This window comes from Arachis ipaensis, chromosome B9 (genome assembly GCF_059453495.1).
Source record: "Arachis ipaensis isolate K30076 ecotype BB chromosome B9, ASM5945349v1, whole genome shotgun sequence".
NCBI lineage: Eukaryota > Viridiplantae > Streptophyta > Magnoliopsida > Fabales > Fabaceae > Arachis > Arachis ipaensis.
In genome coordinates, this window is record NC_142444.1 from 63,425,606 (window position 1) to 63,450,545 (window position 24,940).

The following is a 24,940-nucleotide window of genomic DNA, read 5'->3' on the forward strand; positions in this document are numbered from 1 at the left end:
AGTTTAAAAGTGTCTTGTTAAGTTGCATAGAAGCAACTAAAAGTCAAAGAAGTCTACCTTCATAAAAAATAGAGTTTAAAAAGCCCATAAATTAGGCTGTACAGATAAAACTCAAAACAAATCATAGGGGGTCCAAGGTTTCCCCAGTAGCAGCATCTGTGGCTGAAGGCGGATGAACAATGTTCATAGGGGTGGCGTCCACAGTCCCATCATCCCGATTAAGAATTTGACAATCCGGATCAGGTTCGGATGTTCGACCTCAGTAGAAGGAGTTGAAGAAGTTGTAGCTGTAGATGCCTTGGCTGGTGGTGCAGGAGGAGGAGGCCCATCATCTTCGTCATCCGGGGCAGGCACTATTTTACCATCTTCCACCACATTGTCCAGGCTAAAGAGAGTCAAGTCAAGTTCATGAGCAAGAACTCGGACTTGTGCCTTTAGATTTAATAAGTACCCGTCACGGTATCTACCAGATGGCCCTGGAGATCGGCGTAATTCACAAGAGCAAATTCAAGCCTCTCCTTCAGCTCCAACACCTCGGCGTAAGTGCGGGTATAACTTTCCTTATGTTTCTTCGTCATCTCCTCAGCTAATTTTGCAGCCGCCTCAGCCTCGACAGCTCGAGACTTCTCCTTTTCTAAATCCAGCTCTAGCTTAGCCACCCTAGCATCCAGTTCATCCTTCAAGCCTTTAATTCTATTAAACTCTGACTTGGCATCCTGAAGAAAAGCTTTCGTCGCATGGACCGGGGAGCCCTGAACAGTACGGAATAGAGTTGCTCACATATGGGCCATCCGAATACTGTTATTAGTAATAAAATTCAAATGGTGAAGGATGGACACATCATCCATCAGAAGTTGACCATAAGGAGCAATTTGATTATCAACAAACCCCACAACATCAAAATCAGGGGCGTCCAAGTCATAAGGATCCACAGTCTTCTGTTTTTTAGGAGGAGGACCAACAATAGGAGAAGAGGCAGTACCAGAGGATGACTGGAGAGGAGCAAAAGGAATCACACAAACCTGAGGATTTGGGATGATTTTTCTCGGCCCAGTAGTGTCTGAGGTCGGTTGACGGAGTTCCCCAAGGGTGTATTGGTAAAGATTTTCTTCAATAAGATTGCGTTGCAAGTATAGCTCTACCAACAACAATCCTCGGGTGTCAAATTTAGAAGAGGGATTTGATTGTCACAAGTTCAACCCCAATAGAAATAACCGAAGTATTCAAACCTCGGGTCGTCTCACAAGGAATGGGCAAACATGTGCTTCAACACTGGTTAGAAATCCGGGGTTGTGAGTTATGAGCATGAAAATAAATGGAAATCTTAACAAGCAAGTAATCTTAAATTGCAACAAATTAATTCAATTAACTAAGCGAAACATAAGCAATTCCAATGAACAAGTAACATTCCAATTAATTCTATTATAAACCAAACAAGTAACTATAACTAAGGCAAATAGTTGAGAAATTTGGTTTTCAAATATGAATAATAAAAGCAACTCTCGGCTAGGCATGGGAATTGAGGTCACCATCCTTGTCTAACAACCATATCTTGACAATTATGAGGAACCAAGCTCATTAAGTCTACTTCCAAAAGTCTTAAGTACGTAATATCTACCCCTAGACTTGAAGTACGTCAAATAGCTTTGATCACATCAACCCATAAGTCCCAACCTACCTACTAATTAGATTAGTAGTGGGTTGGCATCAATGAGTATCAAATTGACCACCAAGGGTTCCCAAATCATCAAATCCATTAGACCTAATGACTCAAGTTTACCCAATTTCCTTGACCTAGGCCAAGAGTAAAGAAGACTACTCCATAATCAAAGTAAACAATTCATCAAACACATGGTAAGCATTAACAAGAGGCATGTTCAAAATAGCAATTAAATTGAAATCTACAAGTACCCACTAACAATTATCAACATATAATCATCCAAACAACAAAGCTAAACATAGAATGCATCAATGTAATATCAACAAGTCAAGATTTACAACATTCATGAAATGGGTATAAAATGACAATTAACAAGGATTCATAAAACTATCACTAGATATAAGCAAAATTGTAACAAGGAATTCAAATTGAACAACTAAAACTAGTAATTAACAAGATTCAGTTCACAATCCAACAAGGGAAGATCAAATTAAAACTAGATCTAGAGAGGAACAAGGGTTTCTCTCTCTAGAATAATCAAAGAACCCAAAAAACTCTAAAATTGTGTCTTAGTGTAAAAATGATTGATCCCCCCTTTTCCCCTAGCATCATTGGGTCTTTTCCATGCAAAAACAGCTTGAAATTGGGCCTGATGAGCCTCAGAAATCGCCAGGCATGATTTCCTTTAATGAGGTCACGTGCAGCTTCCCACGCGTGCGCGCCATGCGTGCGCGTGTGCGTCGATGAGAATCTTCTGATCCGCGCGAATGCGTCCATCTTTGCGCGCCACTTCCAGCCAACCTCATCCACGCGTGCGCGTGTGGTGCGCGGGCGCGCCGATGCTGCTTCTTCCAAGATTTCAATTCTTCATGTTCCTTCCTTTTTGTACATGTTTTCTCCCTCTCTTCTAAGTCATTCCTACCCTATAATTCCTGAAATTACTCAACAAATACATCACGGCATCGAATGGCAATAGAAGAGGATTAAAATATGGCAATTTTAAGGTAAAATAAGCATGTTTTCCATCATGGAGCAATATTGAGAAGTGAACACAAAACTATGCATGTCTTGCGAATAAGTGTGAGAAATATTGATAAAATCTCCCAAAATAAGCACAAGATAAACCACAAAATCGAGGTTTATCATCGGCCTCTTAGGAGGAACTTGGGTAGATCCTTCTCCAGAAACCTTCGCCGAGATGTTTTGCACAGCAGTTGTGTTCCGAGGGTTACCTGAAACTGGAGATCGATCTCGGTCGAGATCTTCTGTACTGGTCGGTGCCGACGTGTCCGGCTGGTGAGTGGCAGCTGGAGCTGTCGTGTCCGACTTGTTGGCTGACTGCACTGCTGATCCTTGGTCACCGGAGGGTAGGGGGTACCTGCAAGAGACTCCGATGCTTAAGTTAGCACGGGTATTAAGCAGGTTTATTGTAGAATCAGAGTATGAGTTATACCTGGGTGCTCCAGTGTATTTATAGTAGTGTGGGCTGACTTTTCCGATAAGATAAGTTAGTTATCTTATCTTATCTTATCTTTGGGTGAGGTCAGCTTATCTTCAAGGGAACCGCCTTTATCTCTATAGGCTTGGACTGCCTTTGGATTTGGGTCGTGTTCCTCTATTTGGGCCCCTTATTGGGCTTTCCTGTCGATTTGGCCGACCTCTTTGAGAAGAGGTCGGGTAGCCTGATCTGAAGAGGTCGGTCGCTTTGTCGCCAATCATCCCAGGTCGGATAGCTCAACCCAGGATATGAACAGTGCCCCTGCTTGAGCTCGGTCTTTTGTTGAGGTCGAGTCCTTGACTTCGGTCCTTCTCTAGTGAAGCCGAACTCAAGCATTTTGTCGATTCCTTTCTTTGTAGAGCATTTTTGAATGTGGAACATTTTCCTTTAAAAGCGCGTGCTTTTATATCGGCGCTTTGGGAACATGCAAGGGTTTAATACCCTCATTAATTGGCTTCAAATGCCCCGTTTCCCTTGGTTTTTATTTTGAACTTTGCCATCAGAAATGGTTTCTCTTCTTCGTTCCTCTTTGTAACTTCTCCCTTTACTCTCTCGTTTTCTATTTTTCCCTAGAGTTTCACAGTTTCTTCCTGCGACGCCTACTCTACTACCGCTTTCTGCGGAAAAGGAGTGATTCTGGGTTTCTCCCTCCGTTTTCTTCCGGAGAATTTTTTTCCGTTCGAGGGGTGGCTCTGTCGCTTCTTGCTATTCAGCTTTCTTTTGAGGTTTCCTTCTATTTTCCAGGTTTGATTTTTCCTCTTCTATCATTTTTTTATGTCTGAGTTTGATTTTTCTTGGAGAAAGTTTGGATCTTTCTGCTTTTACTGCGCCTGATTGTTGCGTGTTCTGGAGTTTCTTCGTCTTTTGTGTGAATTTTTTCGTCTTTCCTGTTGCTTGATGCTTTTAGGGCTTTTTCCTGTTATCACCGTTTCTGCTTGTGCTTTCGATGATGGTTTTTGTTTGATTCTGGAGAAAAGGATGTGTCTTTGACGGTTCTCTGCTTGGCATGTTTGGTGTTGTCGTAGCTTTTTGTAAAAAGATAGTGGCTTTGATGACTTTTTGTACTTTTTTGTGTTTTGTCTTTTTCCTATGAAAATGCTTGCTGTTTGAAATCTTATTTTTTTTTGTTTGGGGGATGCCGAGACGTAAGCTGTAGATTTTTCCTGAAACCTTGCTTTGTCACTGCCTCCAAAGGATGCCCCAGGACTTTGGTTTGAGTCTTGGGGTTTTCCTTTTCTGTTTGTTCGTCTGTATCATATTAGTCGAGTTGCTTTGCCCCTTCTCCGAGATAGTTTTTAGTAATCCAATCTTCTTTTCTTTTTGTAGGATTAGTTGTCCTCATGTCTTCTCGCAATAACGTTGTAGAGATGTCTTCCAAAGTTCCCGAGGGGATGTCCGATTGGCTGGACTCCCTTGTCCTAATGTGTGTTTCTGTCATGGATACTGAATTTTGTGTAGAGCTGAGGAAACGTCATAGGATTTGTGGTAACAGTGTTCGGGAGAGTGATTATGAGCTTGTAGCTCCTGACTCTGATGAGAGGGCTTGTTTTCCTACTTCTGTCGAGGGGGAGCGTCCCTTTTTCTATGCCTATGAATATTTCTTCAGCCAGTTGGACATTACCTTTCCTTTTACTGCTTTCGAGACCGACTTGTTGTGGTCATGTAACATTGCTCCATCCCAGCTTCATCCGTATTCCTGGGGTTTTATCAAGATATTTCAACTGCTTTTCCAAGAGTTAGGCATAACACCTTCTCAAACTCTTTTCCTCTATCTTTTTGTCTCGGCCAAGCCTGGCGGTTCTTCCAAAAGGAAAGTTTCCTGGGTTTCTTTCAGATCGGCCCAGGGGCATAAAGTTTTTGCCATGTATGATGAGTCTTTTAAAGATTTTAAGAATTATTTCTTCCGAGTCCGTGCTGTTGAGGGGGTCCGCCCCTTTTTTCTTGATGAGAATGACGAGCTTGCTTTTCCTCTAGAGTGGCAAAAGAATGTGAGAGTGTCACGTTATACATGGGAGATGCTTAATGAGGTTGAGCGGGCTTTTGTAGTTGTTCTTGAAGATTTGTGGGGGGAACCACCCCATCTGAATACAAAAAGATTTTTGAGTGATCCATCTTTGGTTCGGACTGCTTTGGGTACTGTCTGACTTGTTTCTATACTTGTTTCTTAGTTCTTCTTCTCCTAGGTTGCTCATCATTATGGTTGATTCTGTATTTTCAGAGATGTCGAAAAATAATGATTCCATGAAGGCCTACAAGAAGGCGAAGAAGGCTGCTGCTGCTCAAAACATCTCGGCCAAGGCGGCCGGAGAGGGATCTTCTCAAGTTCCAGTGAAGCCGCCTGTGCCGAGTTCTCTTGGGCCGAGGAAGGTGATCCCCACTCCTCGAGTTCGTCTGACTGATCCTCCACAGACTTTCGCCATTACTTCTGGTGCTCCTCCCAACAAGTAACAGAAAACAATTGAGGCCTTTAACCTTGACGCCCCTGATTTTAATGCAATCGAGTTCGTAGATCAGCAAATCGGTCCCTACGGTACCCTCTCCATGGATGATGTGTCAATCCTTCGCCATCTGAATTTTATGACCCGAAACAGTGTTAAAATGGCATATATGGGGGCTGCCTTGTACCGGACTGCTCAAAATCTTCCTCTCCATGCCACCAAAGAATTTATGGAGGAGGCTAAACAGGAGTTCGACCAGATGAAGGGCCTGAAGGAAGAGCTTGAGGTAAAGGTAGCCAAGTTGGAGAAGGATCTGGAGAACGAAAAGGCGAGTTCCCTTGCTCTGGCGGCTTCTGTGCGGTTGGCCGAGGACACGGCTTATGTTACATCTTATCGGGAGGTGGTACGCCTGAGGGAGGAGTTGGAGAATGCCCGAGCTGATTACTCCGAGCTCCAAGGTCATCTTGTTGGCAGCGTAACTGCTGCCTATGAGAACCTGAAGGAGCAGGTTCGGATTATTGCTCCTGAGGCCGACCTTACTCTTTTAAGCCTGGATAATGTTGTGAGGGATGGTAAGATTGTCCCTGATGACCAGGATGATGATGATGTTGAACCTCCCCCTGCGTCTTCTGCCAAAGTGTCAACCTCTTCAGTTCCTCCATTTGTGTCTGATCCGGATTGCCAGATTCTGAACCGGGATGATAGAACCGTGGATGCTGTGCCTATTCAGACTCGCCTTCCTTCTCCTTGTACTAATGCTGCCGAAAAGGCTCCCGATCTTTGCTGATTTCTCTTGGATATTTTGTGTAAATAGCCCGGCTTGTGGGCTTCTGAACTCTTTTTTGTAGTTTGAATATTTTGCTCGACTGTGGATACTCTTTTGGGTTGCTTGTTTAGCAACTTTTATTTTTAAAAAACAACAAGTAGTTTTCAAGCTTTTGGGGCTGACCCTGAAGCTCGTTATAATATTGTATTTTATATCATGCTCGTTTGCACTTGTCTTAGCACTTTTTGGAGATGTTGGAGCCTTGCTTCTCGGCCTCTTTGGATCGCTTTGCACCTGTTGCTTGCGGGTTGACTCCTTTGAGGTCGTGGATGGGCGGGTCCAACTTGTTTCTCGGTTTTCTCGCTCTTGCTTGTATTTCTAGCAATCCATAGCCGATTTCTTTATGTTGGTCCTCGTTTTAGTTACTTTTGCAGTCCTCTTTCTTGGACCTTTGCTAGGTCTCTTTCAGAGACTACTTTAATAACTTGTTTGTGGGAGGTCGACTTCTTTACGTCATCCTTTTCTAAGTTATTTTTGTAATCCTCTTTCTTGGACCTTTGTTAGGTCTCTTTCAGGGATTACTTATATAACTTGTTTGTAGGAGGTCGACTTCTTTATGTCGTCCTCATCTAAGTTATTTTGTAATCCTCTTTCTTGGACCTTTGTCAGGTCTCTTTCAGGGATTACTTATATAACTTATTTTTGTAGGAGACCGACTTCGTTAGGTCGATCTCTTCTAAGTTATTTTGTAATCCTCTTTCTTGGACCTTTGTCAGGTCTCTTTCAGGGATTACTTATATAACTTATTTTTGTAGGAGACCGACTTCGTTAGGTCGATCTCTTCTAAGTTATTTTGTAATCTTCTTTCTTGGACCTTTGTCAGGTCTCTTTCAGGGATTACTTGTATAACTTATTTTTGTAGGAGACCGACTTCGTTAGGTCGATCTCTTCTAAGTTATTTTGTAATCCTCTTTCTTGGACCTTTGTTAAGTCTCTTTCAGGGATTACTTATATAACTTATTTTTGTAGGAGACCGACTTCGTTAGGTCGAACTCTTCTAAGTTATTTTGTAATCCTCTTTCTTAGACCTTTGTCAGGTCTCTTTCAGGGATTACTTATATAACTTATTTTTGTAGGAGACCGACTTCGTTAGGTCGATCTCTTCTAAGTTATAGCAATTCCTCTTTTATAGGATTGGCCAGACCTCTTTCCAGCGATTTGCTGATAACTTGGGTTGACTCGGTCTGACTTCTTAACGTCGGCCAGTCTTTAAGTTATTATTTAGCAATCCATAAGACCTCGTCAGGTTCTATTTCTGGATAACTCGATAACTGCTTGCATTATTCTGTGTTCATCTTTGCCGATTTGTAGAAGGTGGTTTTTATCTTTGTTTGTTCGACTTTTAGATGAATCGCGTTTTCATCTCTATTGGTCTTTATCGTGATCGTGCAGTGAATCTGTTTTTCACTTTCTGCCGATCTGTTGCTTTATAATCGGACGATGAATGCTTTAGATTAATGCATCTTGAAAATTTGTAGAATATCTAAATATATATATTATTTAAAAGCAAGTGCAAATATATACATGCGGGAGTTTTTCATCCCTTTAAATTGGATAATTTCTGAATCTCGACTTGGTGCCTCATTAAAAAACCTTTTCAGGAAAAAGAGTTCGTTCGAGATCTTTTACCTTCTCTAGCTATAGTACATTCTTAGGTTGCAGGCGTGCCATGATCTGGGAAGCTCTCGTTCATTGAGTTCGGACAGTCTGTAGTAGCCCTTTCCAAGTACTTCTATGACTCGGTAGGGTCCTTTCCAATTTGCTGCCAGCTTTCCTTCTCCGGGTCGAGTTGTTCCAATGTCATTTCGGATTAGGACGAGATCATTCTCAGCGAAACCTCTTGGCACTACCCTTTGATTATATCTCGAAGCCATTCGTCGCTTTAGCGCTTCTTCCCTGATCCGGGCACTTTCTTGGATTTCCGGAAGTAGGTCGAGCTTTTCTCTTTGAAGTTGAGAATTGGCTTCTTCATTATAGTGGACTACTCTAGGTGACCCTTCCTTGACCTCTATTGGGATCATTGCCTCCACTCCGTATGCTAGTCGAAATGGTGATTCGTTTGTGGTGGAATGTGGCGTTGTTCGATACGCCCATAGGACTTGTGAAAGTTCTTCGGCCTAAGCTCCCTTTGCAGCTTGCAGTCTCCGTTTTAACCCAACCAATATGACTTTGTTGGCAACTTCGACTTGTCCATTGGCTTGAGGATGTTCGACGGAGGTGAACTGGTGTTTTATGTTCAGATCGGCTACTAACTTTCTGAAGCCTGCATCTGTGAATTGGGTGCCATTGTCCGTGGTGATGGAATATGGAACCCCAAACCTTGTGACAATGCTCCTATATAGGAATTTCCGGCTTCTTTGAGCAGTGGCGTTGGCTAGGGGCTCTGCCTCGATCCACTTTGTGAAATAGTCTACCCCTACTATGAGGAATTTGACTTGTCCTGATCCCTGGGAGAAAGGTCCGAGGAGATCAAGTCCCCATTTTGCAAATGGCCAAGATGAGGTTATGCTGATGAGCTCTTCTGGTGGGGCGATGTGAAAGTTGGCATGTTTCTGGCATGGTGGGCATGTCCTTACATACTCTGTAGCTTCTTTTTGTAGAGTTGGCCAATAAAATCCCGCCCGGAGTACTTTTTTTGTGAGAGCTTGTGCTCCGAGATGATTACCACAAATGCCACTGTGTACTTCCTCTAAAACTTTCCTTGTGTTGGAGGTCGGCACACATTTTAGTAGTGGTATTGAAATCCCTCTTTTATATAGGGTGTTGTTTATGATGGTGTAGTACTGAGCCTCCCGTTTTAACCTCTTTGCCTCCTTCTTATTTGTGGGGAGTGTTTCTGTTTTGAGGTAATTAATTATGGGGGTCATCCATCCTTGATCCTGACTTGTTATGGCTAGGACTTTTTCCTCTTCTGAGATTGATGGATTCTGCAGCATTTCCTGGATGAGGCTTCTATTGTTGCCCCCTGGTTTGGTGCTGGCTAGTTTTGAGAGTGCATTAGCTCGGGCATTTTGTTCACGGGTATGTGGCAGATCTTATATTCCCCGAGTTGTCCGAGCTGTTCCTTAGTTTTATCCAAATACTTTTTCATGGTGGGATCTTTGGCTTGGTAGCTCCCTGTTATTTGTGAGGTGACTACTTGTGAATCGCTAAAGATGTTGAGTTTTTGAGCTCCCACCTCCTTAGCCAGCTTCAAACCAGCTAGTAATGCTTCATATTCCGCTTGGTTGTTTGAGGCCGGGAACCCAAATTTGAGGGATAGCTCAACTTGGGTTCCTTGGTTGCTTTCTATTATCACACCTGCGCCGCTTCCAGTCTTATTTGAAGACCCGTCCACGTAGAGATTCCATTCTGTGGGGGTTTCCAGGGTATCTGTGAATTATGCGATGAAGTCAGCCAAGTATTGTGATTTGATGGCGGTCCGAGCTTCATATTGGAGATCGAATTCTGATAACTCGACTGCCCATTATAAAATTCTGCCTGCTAGATCTGTTTTCTGTAGTATCCCTTTTATGGGCTGGTTGGTCCGAACCTTAATGGTGTGAGCCTGGAAGGTATAATACGAGTGGTTCTTCCTCTCGTGGTCGAGTTAGGATAGGTGGTCGTCCCAGAAAATTTTTGAAATCCTGGAAGGCTTGCTCGCATTCCATTGTCCATTCAAACTTCTTTCCTTTCCTTAAAGTGGCATAGAAGGGGAGGGATCTTATTGCTGATCCTGCTAAGAATCTGGATAAGGCTGCTAATCTCCCGTTGAGTTGTTGTACCTCTCTGACACAAGTCGGGCTCTTCATGTTGAGTATGGCCTGGCATTTGTTCGGGTTTGCTTCAATTCCTCTTTGTGTGAGCATAAAACCTAAGAATTTGCCCACTTCTACTGCAAAGGTACATTTTGCGGGATTGAGTCGTATGTCATGCTTCCTTATAGTGTCGAACACCTGAGCCAGGTCGGTCAGTAATATCTCTTCGCTTTGTGTCTTTATTAACATGTCGTCTACGTAGACTTCCATGATTTTTCTGATATGATCTGAAAAGACTTTATTCATTAGCCTTTGATACGTAGCTCCTGCATTCTTGAGACCGAAAGGCATCACTATGTAGCAGTAATTTGCTTTTGGTGTTAAAAATGAGGTCTTTTCTTGATCTGGTGGATACATGGGGATTTGGTTGTATCCGGAATATGCATCCATAAACGAGAGGTATTTATATCCGGATGAAGCATCTACCAGAGCGTCGATACTTGGGAGTGGGTAAGGATCTTTTGGGCAGGCTTTGTTGAGATTGGTGTAGTCAGTGCACATTCGCCATTTCCCATTTGATTTTTTCACCAAGATGACGTTAGCTAGCCATAGTGGGTACTTGACTTTTCTTATGAATCCTGCCTCCAGTAGTGCTTGTACCTGTTCTTCCACAGCTTGGGATCGTTCTGGCCCATGTTTTCTTCGTCTCTGCTGTACCGGCCGAGATCCTGGATAGACTGCCAACTTGTGACTCATTAGCTTGGAGTCTATGCCTGGCATGTCTGCAGCTTTCCATGCGAAGAGATCGACATTATCTCGTAAGAACTGTACTAGTAATTCTTTTGCGTTTCCTTTCAGGATCGTGCCAATATTAGTTGTCTTGTCTGAGGTGTCTCCGATCTGAACTTTCGCTACCTCTCCTTCGGGCTGTGGACGGAGTTCTTCTCGTCTCTGAACTCTACCAAGCTCAATTGTATGGAACTCTTCTCCTCTGCCTCTGAGGTTTGGACTTTCGTTATAACAGTGGCGTGCCATCTTTTGATCTGCTTTTATTGTAGCTATCCCTTCTGTAGTTGGGAATTTCATGCATAGATGTGGTGTTGAGAATATTGCGTCGAGTTGATTTAGTGTTGTCCGACCTATTAGGGCATTGTAGGCTGAACTCACATCGACCACGATGTAGTCTATCTTGAGTGTTCTGGATTGGTTCCCTTTTCCGAAGGTTGTATGTAGTGACACGTATCCCAGTGGTTGTACTGGGGTATCGTCCAGTCCGAACAGGCTGTTCAGGTATGCTCTAAGCTCTTTTTCTTCTAAGCCGAGCTTGTCGAAGGCAGTTTTGAATAAGATGTCGGCGGAGCTCCCTTGGTCTATTAATGTGCAGTGGAGATTGGCGTTCGCCAGTATGATGGTGATGAGCATGGGATCGTTGTGTCCTGAGATGACACCTGATGCGTCTTCTTTGGTGAATGTGATTGCAGGGATGTCGGGTGCTTCCTCCTTCCCTTCGACATGATATACTTCTTTAAGATATCTTTTACGGGATGACTTGGAGATTCCCCCTCCTACAAATCCTCCGTGTATCATGTGGACATGTCTTTCTGGCGTACGAGGTGATTACTCAGCTCATCCGACATCTTCATCCCTTCGTCTTTTTCTTTGCTCATCATCTCGGGTGGCCAGGTACCGATTTAGTTTTCCTTCTCTTACTAATTTTTCTATGATGTTTCTTAAATCGAAACATTTGTTGGTGGAATGTCCTCGGACCTGATGATATTCACAGTATTCGTTCCGATTTCCTCCTCCTCTTTTGCCTTTGAATGGACGAGCTGGGGGTATCTTTTCTGCGTTACAGACTTCTTTGTAAATATCCACCAGAGACACCCGAAGGGGGGTGTAATTATGATACTTTTTTATTTTTTCCCCCGTTCGATCTTCCTTCTTCTTGGATTCTTTATCTTTATCTCGGTAGGTGAAACCGGATTTCGAGGCCTCCCCAAGTCGGGAATTTTCTTCCATGTTGATGTACTTCTCTGCCTGCTCTTTGATATAGATTGGCTGAAAGGTCCCTCTCGTAAGTTGTTGATGAGGCCCATGACGGAAACCTCTGTTGGCAAGCTTTGTATATCTAGGCATATTTTGTTGAATATTTCCATGTAGTTGCGAAGACTTTCCCGATCTCCTTGCCTGATTCCTAGTAGACTGGGGGCGTGCTTGGCCTTATCTTTTTGGATGCAGAATCTGGCCAAGAACTTTTTGGCTAGGTCGTCAAAGCTTGAGATGGACTTAGGACGTAAGTTGTCGAACCATCTAATTGCTGTCTTCGTGAGAGTCATTGGAAAAGCTTTGCAGCGAACGATGTCTGAGGCGTCGGTGAGGTACATTCTGCTTCTGAAGTTGCTGAGGTGATGGTTGGGATCTGTAGTGCCATCATACAAAGTCATATCCGGAAGTTTGAAGTCTTTAGGGATTTTGGTCTTCATGATTTCCCTAGTGAAGGGGTCTTGATCCTTGCGAGAGTTGTCCTCAGGGGTGGTCCGGGTAGCCTTTGCTTTGAGATCGGCTTCAAGTTGTAGGAGTTTATCTTTCAATTCTCGATGTCGTCTTACCTCTCTTTGTAGATCCTTGCCGACTTCTTGCTGGTACTGACTTTCTTTTTCGAGTTGCTTTAGGCGATCTTGAAGTGCTTCTATTACTCCCGGATGTGATGAGTTTTTGTCTCTGTTAGATTCCTGAGTGTCCTTTGGTGTGGCACCCGTATTTTTGTGCGGCGTTCTGTCTTCTAAATCTGAGTTGTGGTCATTATCCTGTTCATCCACCATGGTGATGGGATGACTTCCAGGTTCCCCGGCAACGGCGCAAATGTTTCGAGGGTTACCTGAAACTGGAGATCGATCTCGGTTGAGATCTTCTGTACTGGTCAGTGCCGACGTGTCCGGCTGGTGAGTGGCGGCTGGAGCTGTCGTGTCTGACTTGTTGGCTGACTGCACTGCTGATCCTTGGTCACCGGAGGGTGGGGGGTACCTGCAAGAGACTCCGATGCTTAAGTTAGCACAGGTATTAAGCAGGTTTATTGTAGAATCAGAGTATGAGTTATACCTGGGTGCTCCAGTGTATTTATAGTAGTGTGGGCTGACCTTTCCGATAAGATAAGTTAGTTATCTTATCTTATCTTATCTTCGGGTGAGGTCAGCTTATCTTCAAGGGAACCGCCTTTATCTCCATAGGCTTGGACTGCCTTTGGATTTGGGTCGTGTTCCTCTATTTGGGCCCTTTATTGGGCTTTCCTGTCGATTTGGCCGACCTCTTTGAGAAGAGGTCGGGTAGCCTGACCTGAAGAGGTCGGTCGCTTTGTCACCAATCATCCCAGGTCGGATAGCTCGACCCAGGATATGAACAAGTTGCTTTCTTAGCTCGACGGAAGTGTTTCATTGAATATGTAGACTTCACCATCTCTGCAAAAAGAAAAAAGCGAAATCAAGTCGCAAGAAAGAAAGGTATAGATCGGAAAAATAAACAAATATAGAGAAGTTGCCATACCCAATTCAGCCTTAAGAAGGGAAGGATCCCCTATAAACTTTTTCGTATCAAGATGGGGAGGCTCTCCCCAATTTTCCACTAACACATTGACAAAGGCCTGCTCGACCTCATCCAAGCTTTCCCAAGAATACCTAGCTGATGAGCGGATAATTTACACCCTTTTTGGCATTATTTTTAGGTAGTTTTTAGTATGTCTTAGTTACTTTTTATTATATTTTTATTAGTTTTTATGAAAAAATCACATTTCTGGACTTTACTATGAGTTTTTTTGTTTTTCTGTAATTTCAGATATTTTCTGGCTGAAATTGAGGGACCTGAGCAAAAATCTGATTTAGAGGCTGAGAAATGACTGCAGATGCGGTTGGATTCTGACCCTCCTGCACTCGAAATAGATTTTCTGGAGCTATAGAAGCCCAATTGGCACGCTCTCAATTGATTTGGAAAGTAGACATCTTGGGATTTCCAGTAATATATAATGGTCCATACTTTGTCCGAGATTTGATGGCCCAAACTGGCGTAAAACGCCAGCCAGAGACCATTTTCTGGCATAAAACGCCAGAACTGGAGTTAAATGCCCAAACTGGCACCCAAGCTGGCGTTTAACTCCAAGAATGCCCTATGCATGTGAAAGCTTCAATGCTCAGCCCAAGCACACACCAAGTGGGCCCCAGAAGTGGATTTCTGCACTATCTGCACTTAGTTACTCATTTTCTATAAACCTAAGTTACTAGTTTAGCATAAAAACTACTTTTAGAGATTCATTTTGCAACTCATGACATTTTACATCTCATATTGTATTTTCTACGGCATGAGTCTCTAAACCCCATAGGTGGGGTGAGGAGCTCTGCTGTGTCTCAATGGATTAATGCAATTACTATTGTTTTCTATTCAATCACGCTTGATTCTGTTCTAAGACACTCACTCGTACTTCAATATAGAGAATATGATGATCCGTGACACTCATCATCATTCTCGAACTTATGAACGCGTGCTTGACAACCACTCCCGTTCTACCTAAGCTCAACATAGTCATTGGGCGACAGCTTGAGTGCGTATCTCTTGGGTCTCTAATCCACAGACCGAGTCCATGGGATTAAAACCTTCGTGGTAGAGGCTAGAACCAATTGGCAGCATTCTTGAGATCCAGAAAGTCTAAACCTTGTCTGTGGTATTCCAAGTAGGATCTGGAACGGAATGACTGTGACGAGCTTCAAACTCGCGAATGTTGGGCACAGTGACAGTGTGAAAAATGATAGAGAGATCCTATTCCGACACAAGTGAGAACCGACAGATGATTAGCCATGCGGTAGCTGTACCTGGTATTTTTCATCCGAGACGAGAGATCCGACAGTTGATTAGTCATACAGAAACTGTGCCTGGTATTTTTTCATCCGAGAGGACGGATGGTAGCCATTGACAACGGTGATCCACCAACATATAGCTTGCCATTGAAGGAAGCCATGCGTGCTTGGAGAAGAAGATAGTAGGAAAGCAGAGATTCAGACGACAGAGCATCTCCGGAACCTCAACCTGTTCCTCATTACTGAATCACAAGTACCATTTATTTCATGTTATTTACTTTTCATAAACAAAATCATTTTTATTATTAATCTCCTGACTAAGATTTACAAGATAACCATAGCTTGCTTCAAGCCGACAGTCTCCGTGGGATCGACCCTTACTCACGTAAGGTATTACTTGGACGACCCAGTGCACTTGCTGGTTAGTTGTGCGGAGTTGTGAAAAGTGTAATCACAATTTTGTGCACCAAGTTTTTGGCGCCGTTGCCGGAGATTGTTCGAGTTTGGACAACTGACGGTTCATCTTGTTGCTTAGATTAGGAAAAATTTATCTTTTTTTTTGGTTTAGAGTCACTAAAATTGCGTCTTCTTTTATTGTTTTTGTTAAAATTTTAAAATCTTTGTTTTCTTTTTCTAGATTTTTTTTTGAAATTTTCTAAATAAATAGATAAGAACCAATAAACTAATAATTGAGTCTTCTGTTTAAGTTTAATTTCATGTTTTAAGTTTGATGTCAATTACATGTTTTTATTTTCCTTTAATTTTTCGAATTACATGTTCTTAGTTCTTTCTTAATCTTCAAGTTGATCTTGTTTATTTTCCTTGTTTGATCTTTAGTTTTTCTTGTTTTTGTGTCTTTCCTTGTTTTTCTTGTGCAATTTCGAATTATTAGTGTCCAAAATATAAAAATTTTTAAGTTTGGTGTTTTGTGTCCTTATTCCTTAAAAATTTTCAAAATTTGTTCTTGGTATTCATCTTGATCTTCGAAGTGTTCTTGGTGTTCATCTTGACATTCAAAGCTTTCTTGTTTGTTTTCTTTGTTTTGATCTAAAAATCCTAAGTTTGGTGTCATTTTATTATTTTTCTCTTTCCTCATTAAATTAAAGAAAAAGTAATATATCTTTTCCTTTATTTACTCATCATTTTCGAACTCCTTAGATTGACTTAGTCAAAATTTTTAAAATTTGGTAGTTTCTTGTTAGTTAAGTTAAAATTTCAATTTTAAAAATTTATCTTTTCAAATCTTTTTCAAAACAAATTCTTTTTCAATTTTCTTCTTATATTTTTCGAAAATATTTTATAAACTTTTTCAAAATATTTTTCTTTTATTTATTTTTATATATAATTTTTGAATTACTTGTCCTATTTTATTAATTTGATTATAAGATTTTAAGTTTGGTATTTTCTTGTTGAGAATGTTTCAATCTTTAAAATTTTAAAATCATATCTTTTTCAAATCTTTTCTTTTATTTATTTTTTTTTATTTTCTTACAAGTATCTTTAATTTTAAGACATATCTTTTTCAAAACTTCCTAACCACTTTCTCTCTCTCCATTTTTTGAAAATCATATCTCAAAATTTTTCAAATCCTTTTAATTAATTAATCATTTTAGTTTTCCAATTTCTTGTATTTCTCTTCTTTTAATTTTCAAAACTTATACTTTTTTTTCCATTTATTTTATTTTATTTTAATTTCTTTAATTTTGAAAAATTTTAAATAAAAATAATAAATAAAATTTTTATTTTAAAATCCACATCATCTCCCTCTCTCCATCATGGACCTAAGGGGAATTGAACAGTCCAAAAGGACTCTGGGGTCGTATGCTAACCCCATTACTGCTTCATATGGGAGTAGTATCTGTATACCTCCCATCAGAGCCAGCAATTTTGAGCTAAACCCTCAGTTCATTATGATGGTGCAGCAAAATTGCCAGTATTCCAGTCTTCCACAGGAAGAACCTACTGAGTTTCTAGCACAGTTCTTACAAATTGCTGACACAGTACGTGATAAAGAAGTAGATCAGGATGTCTACAGATTATTACTGTTTCTATTTGCTGTAAAAGATCAAGCTAAGAGGTGGTTAAATAACCAACCCACAGCAAGCATAAGAACATAGAAACAGTTATCAAACAAATTCCTAAATCAATATTTCCCTCCAAAAAGGATGACATAGCTAAGGCTGGACATCCAAGGCTTTAAACAAGAGGATAATGAATCCCTTTATAATTCCTGGGGGAGGTACAGAGAGATGCTAAGGAAATGCCCTTCTGAAATGTTTTCAGAATGGGTGAAGTTAGACATCTTCTACTATGGACTTACAGAAAAGGCCCAGATGTCTCTAGACCACTCAGCTGGTAGATCTATACACATGAGAAAGACAATTGAAGAGGCTCAAGAGCTCATTGATACAGTTGCTACAAATCAGCATCTATACTTAAGTAGTGAGTCCTCCATGAAAGAAGAGGCTAAAGCATTATCCACTAAACTTAGTCCTCCAGAACAAGTTGTTGAACTCAATCAGCAATTGCTTCTTATAACAAAACAGTTAGCAGAATTTAAAAAGATGTTACAAGACACTAAAAATGCCAACAAGAATATGGAAGCACAATTGAACCAGACAAGACAGCAGCTATCTAAACAGATAACAGAAGAATGCCAAGCTGTTCAGTTAAGGAGTGAAAAGACATTGAATGTCTCAACTCAAGGCAGAAGAAAGCTAAGAAAGGAACAACTGACAGAGAATGACCAAGCCACTGCCCAAAATCCCCCTGAGGACAGTAAGAGCCCAGAGAAGAATGATTCTGGTGTTCAAACTCCAGAAAAGGGTGAAAAATTGGCGTTAAACGCCCAGTGGATGGCCAATTCTGGCGTCCAAACGCCAGAAAAGGGTGGCAATCTGGCGTTAAACGCCCATACTGCACCCAGTTCTGGCGTTCAAACGCCAATAAAGGATCAGACACTTGCAAGTACTGATAACAACCCCCTTAAGCAGGCTTATCCAACCCCTTCTGTAGGAAATAAACCTGCAGCAACTAAGGTTGAAGAATATAAAGCCAAGATGCCTTATCCTCAGAAACTCCGCCAAGCAGAACAGGATAAACAATTTGCCTGCTTTGCAGACTATCTCAGGACTCTTGAAATAAAGATTCCATTTGTAGAGGCACTTGAGCAAATACCCTCTTATGCTAAGTTCATGAAAGAAATCTTAAGTCAAAAAAAGGATTGGAGATAAACTGAAAAGTTTTCCTCACTGAAGAATGCAGTGTAGTCATTCTGAAAAGCTTACCAGAGAAGCTTAAAAACCCCAGAAGCTTTATGATACCATGCACATTAGAGGGTGCTTGTACCGAGACAGCTCTATGTGATCTTGGGAAAAGTATCAACCTAATACCTGCATCCACTATCAAAAAGCTTGGTTTGACTAATGAAGTTAAACCAACCCGGATATGGCTCCAACTTACTGATGGCTCCATTAAGATTCCATCAGGCATAATTGAGGACATGATTGTCAAGGTTGGGCCATTTTCCTTTTCCACTGACTTTGTAGTGTTGGAAATGGAGGAGCACAAAAGTACAACTCTCATTCTAGGAAAACCTTTCCTAGCAACTGGACGAATGCTCATTGACATCCAAAAAGGGGCAGATAACCCTGAGAGTCAATGAGGATGAGTTCAAGTTGAATGCTGTCAAAGCTATGCAGCATCCAGACACATCAAAAGACTGCATGAGCGTTGATATTATTGACTCCCTGGTGGAAGAGGTCAATATGACTGAGAGTTTTGAATCAGAGCTAGAGGACATTTTTAAAGATGTTCAGCCTGATCTGGAGGAACCAGAGAAAACAAAAGAACCTCTGAAAACTCCTCAGGAAGAGGAGAAGCCTCCTAAATCCGAGCTTAAACCACTACCACCATCCTTGAAATATGCATTTCTGGGAGAAGATAACACTTTTTTGGTAATCATAAGCTCTACTTTAGAGCCACAGGAAGAGAAAGCACTAATTCAGGTGCTAAAGACACATAAGACAGCTCTTGGATGGTCCATAAGTGATCTTAAGGGCGTTAGCCCAGCCAGATGCATGCACAAGAACCTATTAGAGGATGATGCTAAGCCAGTGGTTCAACCACAGAAGCGGCTGAATCCAGCCATGAAGGAGGTGGTGCAAAAAGAGGTCACTAAGCTACTAGAGGCTGGAATTATTTATCCTATTTCTGATAGCCCCTGGGTGAGCCCTGTCCAAGTTATCCCTGAGAAGGAAGGCATGACAGTGGTTCATAATGAAAAGAATGAACTGGTTCCTACAAGAACAGTTACAGGGTGGCGTATGTGTATTGACTATAGAAGGCTCAATACAGCCACCAGAAAGGATCATTTTCCTTTGCCATTCATAGACCAGATGCTAGAGAGACTAGCAGGTCATGAATACTACTACTTTTTGGATGGCTATTCAGGTTACAACCAAATTGGAGTAGATCCTCAGGACCAAGAGAAAACAGGATTCACATGCCCATCTGGAGTATTTGCCTACAGAAGGATGCCATTTGGTCTGTGCAATGCACCTGCAACCTTTTAGAGGTGCATTCTCTCTATTTTTACTGATATGGTAGAGAAATTTCTGGAAGTCTTCATGGATGACTTCTCAGTATTTGGAAACTCATTCAGCTTCTGTCTTGACCATCTAGCACTTGTTCTGAAAAGGTGCCAAGAGACTAACCTGGTTTTAAACTGGGCGAAATGTCACTTTATGGTGACTGAAGGAATTGTCCTTAGGCACAAAATTTTGAACAAGGGAATAGAGGTGGATCAAGCTAAGGTAGAGGTAATTGAAAAATTACCACCACCTGCCAATGTTAAGGCAATCAGAAGCTTTCTGGGGCATGCAGGATTCTATAGGAGGTTTATAAAGGATTTTTCAAAAATTACAAAACCTCTGAGCAATTTTCTAGCTGCTGACATACCATTTGTCTTTGACACAGAGTGTCTGCAGGTGTTTGAGACTCTGAAAGCTAAGCTGGTCACTGCACCAGTCATTTCTGCACCAGACTAGACATTACCATTCAAACTAATGTGTGATGCCAGTGACCATGCCATTGGTGCAGTATTAGGACAGAGGCATAACAAACTTATGCATGTCATTTATTATGCTAGCCATGTTTTAAATGACGCGCAGAAGAATTACACAACCACAGAAAAGGAGTAGCTTGCAGTGGTTTATGCCATTGACAAATTCAGATCTTATTTAGTAGGTTCAAAAGTGATTGTGTATACTAACCATACTGCTCTAAAATATCTCCTCACAAAGCCAGATTCAAAACCCAGACTCATACGATGGGTGTTGCTTCTGCAAGAGTTTGATATAGAAATAAGAGACAGAAAATGGACAGAGAACCAAGTAGCTGATCACTTGTCCTGGATAAAACTAGTAGCAGGAGCGTCCCTCCCTCCTACTGAGATCTCTGAAACCTTTTCGGATGAGAAACTCTTGCCATTCAGGAAGTACCGTGGTTTGCAGACATTGCAAACTATAAAGCTGTGAGATTCATACCCAAAGAGTACAGTAAGCAGCAAACAAAAAAATTGATTTCTGATGCAAAGTACTACTTGTGGGATGAACCATATCTCTTTAAGAGGTGTGCAGACGGAGTAATCCGTAGATGTGTGCCTAGAGAAGAGGCACAAAAGATCCTATGGCATTTCCATGGATCACAATATGGAGGACATTTCGGAGGTGAGTGAACAGCCATAAAAGTTCTCCAATGTGGCTTCTAATGGCCTACTCTCTATAGAGACTCCCGAGAGTTTATACGTAACTGTGACAGTTACCAGAGAGCTGGTAATCTGCCTCATGGTTATGCCATGCCTCAGCAAGGGATCTTAGAGATTGAGTTATTTGATGTATGGGGTATTGACTTCATGGGGCCTTTTCCACCATCATACTCAAACACTTATATTCTGGTGGCAGTAGACTATGTATCTAAATGGGTAGAGGCAATTGCAACACCACTAATGATACTAAGATAGTGATGAAGTTCCTCCAGAAGCATATCTTCAGCAGGTTCGGTGTCCCTAGGATATTGATCAGTGATGGAGGCACTCATTTCTGCAATAAACAGCTTGACTCTGCTCTGGTCCGATATGGAATTAACCATAAAGTGGCAACTCCATATCATCCACAGACAAATGGGCAGGCTGAAGTCTCGAATAGAGAACTAAAATGAATCTTGGAACGGACTGTAAGTACCCGTAGAAGGGATTGGGCAAGAAGTTTGGATGATGCTCTGTGGGCATACAGAACCGCATTCAAGACTCCTATAGGGACCTCTCTATACCAGCTTGTGTATGGAAAAGCCTGTCATCTGCCAGTAGAACTGGAACACAAGGCCTACTGGGCAACCAGGTTCCTAAACCTTGATGCAAAGTTAGCTGGAGAAAATAGATTACTCCAATTGAATGAGCAAGAAGAGTTCAGACTCAATGCTTTTGAAAATGCTAAAATTTACAAGGAGAAAGCAAAAAGGTGGCATGACAGAAAGTTGTCATCTAGAGTCTTTGAGACAGGACAGAAGGTTCTGCTGTTTAACTCTAGGCTCAGATTGTTCCCTGGGAAATTGAAATCCCGGTGGAAGGGACCATATGTGATTACAAGCGTGTCACCATATGGATATGTAGAGCTTCAGGATATGGACTCTGATAAAAAGTTCATTGTCAATGGACAGAGAGTCAAATATTATCTTTAAGGCAGTGTTGAGCAAGATTGCTCAAAACTTAGACTGAATTAAAAGCTCAGCAAAAGTCTAGCTAAAGACAGTAAAGAAGCACTTGCTGGGAGGTTCAGAACATAAAGCAGAAGAATCACAGAGAAAAAGAGCTCACAGGCATTAAAATGCCAGTAAAGAGGCAATTTGGGCGTTAAACACCAGAATGGCTACCATTCTGGGCGTTTAACGCCAGTAAAGGTATCATTCTGGGCGTTAAACGCCAGAATGGGCAGCATTCTGGGCGTTTAACGCCAGAAATGGCAGCATTTTGGGCGTTCAGAAAAATGCCCAGTAAAGAAGGATTTCTGGTATTTAATGCCAGCTAGGGTACCTAGCTGGGCGTTAAATGCCCAAAATGGCCACCAGATGGGCGTTTAACGCCGGAACAGTAAAGGGGGAGGTAATTTCGTTTCCAATTCAAATTTTTTCAAATTTTCATGTTCTAATTCATAATTTTCTGCATAAAAATGTTACAAATATTCATCTTTCAATTTCCAATTTCAAAAATTAATAATCTTATAAACTCTTTTCAATCCTTTTTTTTAATGTTTTTAAAAGAAATAACTCATTTACCTTTCCAATTTCTTTCCAAATCTTTTGAATTCATCCATCTTATCTTTTATTTCTTAGGGGCATTCACAAAAATTCAGATTTAACTTCCTCATATCTTTTTCAAATCTCTCATATTTTACAAACTGTATTTTTTATCAATCATATCTTTCTACCTTATCTTTTTCAAAAATAATTCGAAACCCGTTCCCTCCCTCCCTTTTAAATACATATTCGACCAGCCCCTCTTCATCCATCATTCGAATCCTTCTCTCCCTCTATTCATCTTATTTCTTTTTTTTTTTTTGAGGACAAGTAAATCTCTAAGTTTGGGGTGATTTCCATGATCCCTGAGCTAAAACAAACTAATCTCATGGCACCCAAAGAAAGACAAACCGCTTCAAGAGACAAGAAAGAAAGCAATCCAAAACCACGTTGGATGCATGAGAATTTCTGCACCAAAGAACATGCAGACCATTATTTCAAAATTGTGTGCAGAAAATCAGTGATCCCGGAAGTTAGGTTCAATCTGAAAGAAGATGAATACCCGGAGATCCAAGAGTAGATTCAAAACAGGGGCTGAGAAGTCCTGGCTAATTCTGAGATACATGTTGGAAGAAACATGGTCCAGGAATTTTATACAAATCTGTGGATGACAGAAAAGCAAAGATTAGAGGGAACTACTTTCTACTCCTTTCGGACTATGGTCAGAGGGAAGATTATTTACTTTCACTTTGACAAAGTGAGAGAAGTTCTTAAACTTCCTCAACTAGAAGATGATCCAAAGTCCTTTAACAGGAGAATGGCCAAGGATAAAAGGCTAGATCAAGTTCTAGAGGACATATGCCTCCCTGGAACTAAGTGGATTACTAATTCAAAAGGTGTCCAAAACCAGCTAAAGAGAGGAGATCTCAAACCAGTTGCTAGAGGTTGGCTGGATTTTATTGGGCGTTCTATACTCCCAACCAGCAACCGATCTGTAGTCACTGTCAAGAGAGTAGTGACGATTCACTGTATTATGCTGGGGAAAGAAGTAGAGATTCATCAGCTAATTCTTGGTAAAATTTATATATTTGCAAACAAGGAATCCACTGGTGCTAAATTGGCTTACCCAAGCTTGATTAGTCTGTTATGTAAAGATGCTGGGATAGAGATGGGTGTGGATGAATATATCCCAGTTGAACGCCCAATCACCAAAAAGGTGATGGATGGAGCTCAAGTTCAAGACAACTCCATCAAGAGGAGGGCGCATGAGCTCCTCCCAGAAATTCCTCAATTTGAATATTAGGCCCGCTTAGAAGCATCTGTCACCAAGCTGCAAGAAGCTATTGATCAACTCAAAGAAGAGCAATAGAATCAAAATAGCATGCTCTGCAAACTGCTCAAAGAACAAGAGAAACAAGGGCGTGAGATACAGGAGCTAAAGCACCAGAAGCTGCCCCTTGAAGAGCTAGACGTCCCACAGATTGAAAGAGCAAGTATCTCTCAAAATAAAGGTTGTTGAATCCTAACTCTGTGATAACTTTTGTTATTAGAGACCTATTTTAAGAGTTACAAGAGCATTAGTATTAGAGTCATTTATTTTTATGTCTTTAATTTCCTTTCTTTTATGGTTATTTGTCTGCTTTTATGTTTAGTTTCTGTCTTATTTTTATCTTTATTACATGATTATTAGTGTTTAGAGTCTATGTCTTAAAGCTATGAATGATTCCATGAATCTCTCACCTTTCTTAAATAAAAAAATATTTTTATTTGCAAAAGAACAAGAAGTGCATAATTTCGAAATTTATCTTGAAAATAGTCTAATTATTTTGATGTAGTGGCAATACTTTTTGTTTTCTGAATGAATGCTTGAACAGTGCATATTTTTTAAAGTGAAGTTTATGAATGTTAAAATTGTTGGCTCTTGAAAGAATAATGAAAAAAGAGAAATGTTATTAATAATGTGAAAAATCATAAAATTGATTCTTGAAACAAGAAAAAGTAGTGAAAAACACAGCTTGCGAAAAAAATGGCGAAAAATTAAAGAAAAAGAAAGAAAAAGAAAAAGCAAGCAAAAAAAGTCAGTAACCCTTTAAACTAAAAGGCAAGGGTAAAAGGGATCCAAGGCTTTGAGCATTAATGGATAGGAGGGCCCAAAGGAATAAAATCCTGGCCTAAGTGGCTAAATCAAGTTGTCCCTAACCATGTGCTTGTGTCATGAAGGTCCAAGTGAAAAGCTTGAGACTGAGCGGTTAAGGTCGTGGTCCAAAGCAAAAAGAGTGTGCTTAAGAGCTCTGGGCACCTCTAACTGGGGACTCTAGCAAAGCTGAGTCACAATCTGAAAAGATTCACCCAGTCATGTGTCTGTGGCATTTATGTATCCGGTGGTAATACTGAAAAATAAAATGCTTAGGGTCACGGCCAAGAATCATAAAGTAGCTGTGTTCAAGAACCAACATACTGAACTTGGAGAATCAATAATACTATCTGAATTCTGAGTTCCTATGGACGCCAATCATTCTGAACTTCAAAGGATAAAGTGAGATGCCAAAACTGTTCAGAAGCAAAAAGGCTACTAGTCCCGTTCATCTAATTGGAACTAAGCTTCATTGATATTTTGGAATTTATTGTATATTCTCTTCTTTTTATC

At 41.0% G+C, this 24,940-nt stretch overlaps 1 protein-coding gene across 1 annotated transcript in view; it reads right to left on the reverse strand.

Moving 5' to 3' along the window:
* Positions 1-440: 440 nt before the first annotated feature.
* The window catches only part of LOC107615621 (uncharacterized), a 49,993-nt gene continuing 25,493 nt past the window's right edge, over positions 441-24,940 (reverse strand). Inside the window, exons 8-9 of the mRNA XM_088499006.1 lie at positions 840-992; positions 441-752 (exon numbers count right to left, since the gene is read on the reverse strand). Coding sequence (XP_088355132.1) covers positions 441-752; positions 840-992 — 465 coding nt within the window. The remainder of the gene's footprint in view (positions 753-839; positions 993-24,940) is intronic.